General features: G+C 44.0%; 5 protein-coding genes and 1 pseudogene across 5 annotated transcripts; 1 reads left to right on the forward strand and 5 right to left on the reverse strand.

Annotated features, from left to right (window-relative positions):
• The first annotated feature begins 1072 nt into the window (after nt 1–1072).
• On the forward strand, nt 1073–1827 carry Arpc4 (Actin-related protein 2/3 complex, subunit 4). The gene is made up of 2 exons (XM_017241754.2): nt 1073–1677; nt 1734–1827. The coding sequence occupies exon 1, from the start codon at nt 1171–1173 to the stop codon at nt 1675–1677; it is 507 nt and encodes a 168-aa protein (XP_017097243.1). The 5' UTR covers nt 1073–1170; the 3' UTR covers nt 1734–1827.
• WDR79 (WD repeat domain 79) lies at nt 1794–3613 on the reverse strand. The gene is made up of 4 exons (XM_017241753.3): nt 3531–3613; nt 2823–3468; nt 2581–2769; nt 1794–2516 (listed from the first exon to the last, which is right to left on the reverse strand). The coding sequence occupies exons 1-4, from the start codon at nt 3550–3552 to the stop codon at nt 1853–1855; spliced, it is 1521 nt and encodes a 506-aa protein (XP_017097242.2). The 5' UTR covers nt 3553–3613; the 3' UTR covers nt 1794–1852.
• Nucleotides 3614–3871: 258 nt separating this feature from the next.
• On the reverse strand, nt 3872–5866 carry tctn (tectonic). Its single transcript, XM_017241399.3, has one exon. The coding sequence runs from the start codon at nt 5864–5866 to the stop codon at nt 3932–3934; it is 1935 nt and encodes a 644-aa protein (XP_017096888.3). The 3' UTR covers nt 3872–3931.
• B9d2 (B9 domain-containing protein 2) lies at nt 5824–6806 on the reverse strand. Its single transcript, XM_017241435.3, has 3 exons — nt 6438–6806; nt 6023–6374; nt 5824–5962 (listed from the first exon to the last, which is right to left on the reverse strand). Exons 1-3 carry the CDS (start codon nt 6523–6525, stop codon nt 5869–5871), a joined length of 534 nt encoding a protein of 177 aa, XP_017096924.1. The 5' UTR covers nt 6526–6806; the 3' UTR covers nt 5824–5868.
• A 172-nt stretch (nt 6807–6978) lies between these two features.
• On the reverse strand, nt 6979–7852 carry LOC122321493 (protein YIPF6 pseudogene; annotated as a pseudogene).
• A 96-nt stretch (nt 7853–7948) lies between these two features.
• Nucleotides 7949–9366, reverse strand: LOC108125340 (testis-specific serine/threonine-protein kinase 3). Its single transcript, XM_017241471.3, has 4 exons — nt 9157–9366; nt 8698–9097; nt 8327–8637; nt 7949–8276 (listed from the first exon to the last, which is right to left on the reverse strand). The coding sequence occupies exons 1-4, from the start codon at nt 9194–9196 to the stop codon at nt 8020–8022; spliced, it is 1008 nt and encodes a 335-aa protein (XP_017096960.1). The 5' UTR covers nt 9197–9366; the 3' UTR covers nt 7949–8019.
• Between the last annotated feature and the right edge of the window lie 376 nt (nt 9367–9742).

Here is a 9742-nt window from a genome sequence, read left to right on the forward strand (position 1 = left end):
TATTTAGAAAAAACAAAACAAATTTTTCACAACCTGCGCTAATTTTTTTCCCCGAAAAAATTCATTTCGCCCGAAAGAGCGCTGAAGAGAGTAGCCTAAATTTAAATCATATACCGTTATAAATGTGTATTCGTGAAATATAAAACAATGCCTATACTTATAAATATCCTCAATGCAATGCTCTTAATAAGAACTGCAATCGATACAGTGCACGACGTATAGAACACGAATAACTTTCAAACATATTCAAGACGAAAAAGTGTGAACTTGAGAGAAAGAGAAAACCAAAAACCATTGCAAGAGCATCAATACAATTGATAATGCTTCGATATTTACTCAATTTATATTATTGTATAATCAACGCCAATAATCAACAACTCTAATAAACATTTTTGTACGAGAAAAGTGCGAGGAATCGATCCAAACGGTTACATATTCAAATCAATGTTCTCTACACAAATTCCAGAAATACGACCGCTTACAAAACGTCTAGTTTCGCGCATAATTTAAATTAAGTTTACTTAAGCAACAAATTACTGACGATAAGCATACTTATAATATATGTATAATAAAATGGCATAATAATGGCATATAATAAATGAACAAAATTTCAAGATGGTGTTGTGCTTTTTAAAAAATATGGTTCTTTTAAATCATTTTATTAGCGGGATTATTGAGTTTTCTATAGTTTTGTTTTTCAATTTGTGAATAATATTGATCATTTTTAAAAACAACTTTCTTTTTGGTTCTTAATAAGTAGTTTTAATACTAAAAGGTTTATTTTATCCCAATTAAAAATTAACTTCCGTGAAAATTATCCTTTAAAGTTTAATTTGTGGACTTTTGAAAAGAAAAGTTTCCAGAATCCCAATTTTTAATTAAAATGTTTGTATTTATTAAGCATAATTTAATAATACAAATAAAATGTTTGTATTATTAAGCATAAGCAAATAATAATTAAAACAATTCGAGCTTTATATTTATCGATATCTTGAAAGAAACTTATCGAAAATACCAAATCAACGATAGCAACACCAGAAGTGCTGCCATTTTAGCCATTTATTAGCTAGATCAAGCCAGAAAGTGAAACTAGGGTCACACTACTGCTGGCTGATAAATCTGTGAATCATAATAAATTAAGAGTAAAGTTTAATAACAGACACCGACACTATGGCCGCCACCCTGAAGCCCTACCTGACCGCCGTGCGCCACTCGTTGACGGCGGCCATGTGCCTGCAGGACTTTCCCTCGCAGGTCGTCGAGCGCCACAACAAGCCGGAGGTGGAAATCTGTTCCAGCAAAGAACTGGTGCTCACGCCCGTTGTGGTGTCTCGAAATGAACGGGAGAAGGTTCTGATTGAGCCCTCCATTAACTCTGTGCGTGTGAGCATCGCCGTGAAGCAGGCCGATGAGATCGAGCGCATCCTGTGCCACAAGTTCACCCGATTCATGATGCGACGCGCCGAATCCTTCATCATTCTGCGGCGGAAGCCCATTGAGGGCTACGACATTAGCTTCCTAATCACCAACTTCCACACTGAGCAGATGTACAAGCATAAGCTGGTGGACTTTGTTATTAGCTTCATGGAGGAGATCGACAAGGAGATCAGCGAAATGAAGCTGGCGGTCAATGCCAGGGCTCGCACCTGCGCCGAGGAGTTCCTCAAGCGCTTTTAGGTGAGTGAATGCAGTACCTATCAATGGGCTTAAAACCATTTTCAAATCTCTTTCAGATGCACTTAAGGTCGCCCCAGCTTGGGGGCATGTCGCGATGTACTAGTATTTCCAAATCATTTAAAAAATAAAGACGGCTTTTGTATTATTTAATTGGACTCTTACACTTCTTCTTACCCTACTCACTGCGCCCGCTCCACCACATGCACACACTATTCTCGTACACAACGTCTTGCTTATCTCCTTCCGGAAGTTCAGTTTCCGGATCTGCATCTATTGTTGAGCCGTTCAGGATACTGCTATTTGTGTGGGCCGCATTTTTAACAAAATGAAACTGCCCCGAAGATGTAGCTACAATTGGAAAAACAGGATTCAGGCTGACGCCGTTGCAGCAGTCAGAGTGCAAAGGAATTGCGGCAGGATCCCTGTCACCAGCCAGATCCCACACATTGAGAAGGCCATGGGTGTCTCCGCTGGCCAGCCACTTGTTGTCCGCCGTCAAGTCAAATTGTACGCGCTGGTTTGTGTTAACGTTGCGTTTGAACTCTACCAGTGGTTCCTTGTAGTTGCGCATATCCCATTGCAGAAGCTTGTTGCACTTCCGCGCTCCACTAAACAGATACCATTCCCCCATCTCAGTTCCGGCGTAGCGAAGTTGGGTTATTCCACCTTTATGGCCACCTAGCGTAAAGAGAGGTCCTTGTTTGGGGCTGCTGCGAAGGTCAAAGTGTTGGATGTAACCGCTCCAGTTGCCACAGGTTACCGTTTTCGGGTGCTCTGTGGTCTGTGCTATACAAGAGATGGCAGCTTTAACAGGGTAATCGTCACACATGCGGCCGGGTCTGAAAAATGGACAATTGCGTTGCTTAAGTTATAGCATATTTTAACCTGCTATATACCACTAACCTGCTGGTGTCGAAGATCTTAATGCAGCGCTTGTAACCGGCAAAGATCTTCTCTCCATCGTGAGAGAACGCCAGTGAAATGGCGGCCATAACCTCGTCCACAGCGTCGTAGCCACTGTAGCTGCATCGCAGGGCACCATCAAACGCGTCCCACATGTGAACGGGTTCATGTTGTCTCGAGGCAAGCCATCTAAAAGAAGCAAAAGATATAAGATCAGAATTTCCCCGACTTGGTCTACTTACAGGCAGGTGTCTGGTTGCTGGCTGTTCATGTGGGGATACCATACGCAATCATAGACGGTACCACTCTCTGGCACGTGAACAGCCGACTTAAGTTGCGTTATTTGGCGTGTTTGCTGCAGGGTCGTGGCAGAGTAAAGGTCTGCCGGCAGTTCCATTACGTGCATACCGTCCAAGTGTACGGGTACCAACAAGCAGGTACCATCTGGCGACCAGCAGCATCCTTTGGTATAATGCTGGGCGTCTTGCGACGATGGCCAGCAACGCCGGCTTAGCTCTACGAGGCGAGTTTCAAAATAATCTGCTGGATCTTCAATGGGAACTGCCTCTTCCACTTCTTCGCGGGGCTCTATCGCAGCCACTTCCACGGTTTCATCCATGCTGATAACAGAGTCGCTTATGCCATATTGGGAACTATTTTCTATAAGGGCCGGCTCTATAGAAACAACGGATTCGTTAAGGGAACTGTCTTCTAGCTGCGCCTGGCGTAGTTTCTTTATCTCCGCGTCTGTAAGAGTGACACTGAGCTTGGGTAGCGGTGACTCCATCGATGTTTCCATCGTGCTGTTGAAGCTTACATTGTGATTGAGTATCGATGCCGTGAGATCAGCCTTATCCGCGTAGCTCATGTTGGTACTTAAATTTATAGCTGCCGGTAATTCCATAAATAAGCGTAATTTAGCGCACACAAGGATTCAAAATAACACTTACAATCGTCCATGTTGAGGCACATCGATAAATGCCGGTCGGCTAGAGATGGGCAAGTACTCTGTCTATCGATTGACTAATAATATTCGATAACTGTGGGATAAATTTTATTTAAACAAAAGTATACGTTTTATTTTTCATGAAACATAATGTGTATAGTATTTAAAATTTTAAGTATTTTAGATATAAATATATATTTTTCCAATTTTTTTGACTCCTCCCATTTTGAAAATCTGGATGGCGCCATTTTGTATGCAATATTCAAAATTCATGGCGCGAAACATTTTTCGAAACATGAGCCTCCGTAATTTTAATAAAATGAAGAATAAAATAAATATTCAATATTCCCTTTTAGTCAAAATCACTAATCTTTATTTTAATAAGTCTACATTAAGTCAGAGGCATTAAATAAAGTTAATCATCCAATAAATAAAGACGATTGGCAAAAAGTTATTTCTAACGTAAAGCTGTGCCCCATTAATAGATACTTTCTTCTGCATATTGTAGAACATTACGGATATGCTCAGAGGCAGTTCCACTTGCTGTTCGCTAGCATCGAACTCCAGATCGTGCCGCTGTCCAAGCACCAGGCTAGCGTGATGCAGGACATTTTGATAAGTGGCTGCTCCATCCAGTAATGTCATCTCGGCCACATGAAACTCGTACTTCACGCTCAGGAAGATGTTGCGACAACTCAGGCTTTGCTGCTGATCATCGTAGACGCCATGTACGTGAGGTACTTCGTTGACATTTCCTGGATAGTGCAGCTGTATGGGTAGCCACTTGTTTGGTTTTGGTTTGCCCATCTGTGAGATGTAAACCTGGCCAATATCGTCCAGGTGGGTTACATTGTGGGGTAGTAACATGGTCCAGATCTCCGACTGCATCTCTTGGCAATACTCAGTATGGTTGGCAGTTTCCTGGAGTAGAGGGGCAGCCTTGGAAAGTTGGCACTCCTTTTGTAGATTTACGCCAAATCGAAGGGCTTGCTCTTCGTTTAGTATCCTTTGACAGATCCTGCTCTTCGGCTTGCGTGTCAGCAACGGAAGCCAATGAAAATCATTCGTATCCTGAAAATAGCTTAGAACCTGCTGATCCCCACTACTATTAAGAGGCACACTCTTTGAGACAATTAGCGGAGACCTGGGAAGGTACCCAAGTGGTCCTGAAGTGGGTTTGGCGATAAGTTCGTTTACGGAGATAAAAGTTGCTCCATAGGTTAGCCAAATGGGATCGTTTTCATCCTCTGTCCATGAAGCCCTGGTAATAACGAGCTTGGCCTCTAAAATGTTTGTAAAATTGTGGACAAACTGCAGTTCCAGAGCTTTCGGCAAAACATCCAATTGGGTTTCATTTCCCTGCTTCTCACAAACCACTTTGCCACCAACATCCTTTTGGCAGACTTGTATTGTTATTCCATCGTGTTCTGGTTCCTCTGGATCTCGTGGTTTGCCTAGTAATTGGCGGAAGCTGGTAAAATTCATAATATTCCAGAGACTTTCCTGCAACTCATTGGAATCCTTCATCCGACAGTGACTAGATACTGATTGCAGGTGTCGGACGGCTTGCTTCAGTTTGCACTGTGAGCTTTCATAGGATATTGGGAGTTCTAGGGTAGTCAGTTCATTATTTTCCGGCCCCCAGAGTTGAAGGGGCTCTCCAAACTTGTAGTACAAGTTGGAAGATCGGGTCTCTATGGGATTGCTATCATAGGCTTCCAGATCCGGCCATTTTCTTTGCGACTCGGCATTGAGGTTCAAGATTAAGGGTGGAACATTATTTGGTTTCAAATTACTGCGAAAGACACACAGCCATCCATCGTTGATTTCGCAGGAGGGCAGACCGTGGTTGTACTGAAAGTCTTCCAGCTTGGCCTGAACTTCGGGTGAGGTCGTGCTCGAGAGGCAGCTAAACACCTTTCGGACCTCGGAGTTGCAATCGTGGTCACAACAGCAATTGAGGTTGCACTTACCGGCCTGGATATCGCAGGAGCAGTAGTAGTTAGGAGGGTGACTGGGGATCGGCTTTGAAGAAGGTGCTTCAGTGGTTTTCGCGATGGAGGCCTTCGTTGTCCTGGTTGCTGGAATCGACGTGGTCCTGGCTCTATTTTGGGGGCGCGGAGGAAACGAATTGCTTGGGGAACTGGCGATCTCTGGCATTGGACTAGCAGAACTGATGGCATCATTGGACTCTGGAAGAGGTGTGGTTGATAGGGATTCTAATCGAGTAGATCGCGTCGGATTCGCCGTGTCATTTGTGTCGTGGGAAATGCCTATCTTAATGGTCAAGACCGGCAATATAAGGCAACCCAGCAAAGCGAGAAGTAAACGACTCTCCATGGTTACTTGAACTCGACTCCGTAGTCCTCGAATTTTCGGAATACCAACTTTAGATCAACGATTACCTTGCCAGAGGTGAGAGTTTGAAGTTTGTACCTGGAAAACCAAAAGGAAAATGATTATTCTCCATTAAAACCACAGAAACACATGTACTACCTCTCCACTCCTGAGAAAAGTAGATCCGTTTTGCTCAGAGCTGCTCCTCCACCGCCGAACCTCTCTCGCAGGCTCTCCCACCAGCCGCTGGGTGCGACTTTCCAGGTGGCAATCTCAAGTCGGTGTGCTCCGGGTGTTGTTGGGATGTGTGCGAAGCCGTAGCCCACGGGCCAGGACTGATGCAGGACGTTGACGGCGTACACTTCCACCAGGAGACGGGGCCAACCCTGAATGGCGGCGCTGCTCAGGTGGATGTCAAGTGGCTGAACAAAGTCGGAGCAGTTCTGCAGACGGTGCGACGCCACAGGGCTCTGTCCCTGTACCTCGCCCTGCACCAGACGCCAGGCGTTGCCTGCGGAAAACAGTATTGTGGATATGATGGTGGTGGGGGAAGGATTATTTCACTGGAACCTACCGCTTTGCAGGCACCACTTGCAGTACAAATGAGGCTCCGCGAAATCAACTGCTTTCAGTATTTGTCCGATTATGTGCACCTCCGCCATCAATTTGTTTGTTCCACAGTTTTTACTCGGTCATCCAGCTTTTGCATTTGTTTGACAATCGGACTGCGCTTTTCGGTTCTGATGTTTGTTTTGGCAGTTGGCTGTTGGGCCTGTTGGCAAAGTAACGAACAGAGGGCTGGTAATGTCAACTCAGGCGGAACGTCAAAGGAACTGGTTCGCCAGGTAACTTTAAGGGAGCAGGTTCAAAATACCTGTGCCTTTATAAGAAATTTATTTTTCCACTATGTTCCTGAATGAGGGTGGAAAGTGGTATTACTAGAAAGGTACTAGTAACTAGTTTGATATTCATTGGTTGGAAATGAAAAATAATGAAGAAGCTTTATTAGTAAGCACTGCCAACTTGATGTTTTTCTCAAAAGCTCTGTTAATGCATGTGCAAGTCTCGTAACTCACATATTTTGTAAGATTTTATGAATAAACAAAACAGGATCGTAGCTTAAATAAATTTACAATTGATTTCGGATTTTTGGTTACGCTATGGAACGTGCACTTTTTTTTTAAGACTTAATCACTAGGATTTAGGAAAATCCGGCTAAATATGGGACAACACCAGCCAAGAGATGATGAAGAAAAACAGGAAGATTGGGTAAACGGCAAGTGGCTTTCGATGGGGCGGCTGGCTCTGGCCCAAAAACACAAAAGAAGCATATGTAGCCCAGGCGAATCCCAAAGTAGTTGTTACGAAACGTAGAAAGAAGAGTAGTGGCGTGTGTTTCGCCAAAAGGATCACCCGACACACGATCAGAGCAATGGCCACTGGTGTAAGGCAGTAGCCTAAGACGCAAACTGATTGGAAGAATGAGATATTGCCTCCAAGAAGTTTGGAGTTAAGTGTGACGATGGCCGCTCCTATCCAGACGATGACGAATACCTGGGCAAACTCGGGGCCGTTGTCAGCCATGCTGTCTGCGGAGGAGGAACCCTGCAGAATAGTAGCCATGAACGTGCACAGAACCAGGGGTCCCCACAAGTCCCAATCCCGCAGCAGGCTGGATTTCTCCTTGGGATATAGCACATGATAAAACTTGACTCCCACGGCGCGGATGTCTCTTAGTACTGTTTCCCGGATGGGCTCATCCAGGGTATTGTAATCAGGAACACCGCCCGGAGACGTTGTTGTTGTTATCCGTTGGCCCGGAATGGACATCTCGCCCTCCAGAGAAGGAGCTGGCGACGTGTTAACGTCCTCAAACATATCCAGCTTGGAGTCCATTCTTAGATTGTTTACTTGCTGGTTTTACGTTTATAACATCGAAAAAAGTTGAAAATAAGCCAGCTAATAGTTTTGAAAGTGTGACCGTGCGCCAAAAAAAAAGTTAAAAAAAACTCTGTTAAAACTATGTCCTTTCTATAAATCCCTCACTACCATAACCTTTTCTACATAGTTAAACACCCACAAGTATAAAATAAAATGCCTTTTTTATTATACAATTTTGCTATAAGAGTTTATCATCGAGAAATAAATATATATGTCTACTTTAGTGAATACCATGGATCTTCCTTGATTTGTGGAACATTGTATCGGATCTTGACGGGAGCCAGTATGTGCATGATCATGTGCTTGCATTCACTAGATGCCGATGGGGATTTTGGGAACACCAGTGATTGGTTTATCCTCTTTAGTAGGATGTGTACGTTGGAGCCGTCGTAGGGCAGTCGGCCAAAGACCATGGCGTAGCAAACAACTCCACAGGCCCAAATGTCGGACATAAAAGGATCATAGGCCACCCCTATAGGGATTAAGATTTACTATACCTTCCAAAAATTATTTGTTACTTACCCTTTAGAATCTCAGGACTAGCGTAGGCATAGCTGCCGCAGAAAGTTTTCGAGAGGATCACTTGGTTGTCTGGTGTCCGGGTATCTTTGCGAGCAAACCCAAAATCAATGAGTTTCAGATTCCAGTTCTCATCCAGCAGCAGGTTCTCGCACTTGATGTCTCGATGCACTACGCCCTTGCCGTGAATGTATTCCACGGCACTCACCAGTTGCTTGAAAAGGGTTCGCGACTGCGGCTCGTCCAGGTACTTTCGTTCCCGCACGTAGTCTAAGAGCGTTCCATTTTCCGCCAACTGCATAATCAGATACACCCTGAGATTAAGATTAAAAATAAGAATTATAATCCCTTTAAAATATGGTAAGGACACTGACCTATGACTAGTCTCGATGCTTTGATAAAAGGTGATTAGATTCTCATGATGGAGACCCTTTACGGCTTCGATTTCGCGAGGTAAAAACTTTTGGGTGTACTCGGAGGGGGCCTTCACCTTGGATATGATCTTCACCGCCACACGTTTGCCGTACTCTTCGGAGAATCCGATCTTAACCTTGGCATAGTTCCCAGTGCCGATCACCTTGCCCAGAATGATGCCATGCTCCTCGAGAATGGTTTTTTGAGGCTTGGTCTTATCATCGGGCTTCGCCACTGATCCAGGGGTGCCTGCTGGCTTCGGTGGCGGCCGGTCGTTGTTAAAAGTATAGACTTTCTGCTCCTGGCGTCGCCCAGAGTTTTGATCAGTTACGAGGTCTTGTGACGAACTAGCACCAATGACTGCAAATAATTATGTAGTGATCAATGAAGATCAATTTTTAATGTGTGGATGTGGGTACCTCCGGCTTGGTCGGGCTTCCTTTTTGGCGCTGTCGCCATTTAATATAGTACCACACGTGCGATCTAGCAGCTTCCTCCAACAAGTTGCTAAAATAGCGATCCAAACTAAAGATTCATCCAAAGTAAACCATATTCTTATACGTTAAAATTTTGAAAGAGTAAGTTTGGAATTAATTTGACATTTAAGTCAAATATTTCTGGGTTATCAAGTGACAGTGCCCAAAAAGTTTCTTCAATTAAACTTTCTCAGACAGGAAAAAAATATATGTATATATGTATAGTGTTGTGTGCACAATTACCTACAAACTGCACATAGCTGAGGTCCTGAAAGTCATCAGGTCCTGCAGGTCGAGATTCGCTGTGTGTCCTTTGGAACGATATAAATGCTGGTTGACTGTGCATCTGTGGTGGCAACTGCCACAAACAATTTTGACATTGCCGTGTCGAGTTGCGAAGCTGCCTCCAGTGTTAAGGACAGGATATGTAAGGATGTTGTGAAATCAACGCAATGCCATTGCAATGGTGGAACATTAACAGAATGTCCTGAGAATGGAACAAGTCCAGATAACAAAAACCAGAACAAAA

This window comes from Drosophila bipectinata, chromosome 2L (genome assembly GCF_030179905.1).
Source record: "Drosophila bipectinata strain 14024-0381.07 chromosome 2L, DbipHiC1v2, whole genome shotgun sequence".
Taxonomy (NCBI): domain Eukaryota; kingdom Metazoa; phylum Arthropoda; class Insecta; order Diptera; family Drosophilidae; genus Drosophila; species Drosophila bipectinata.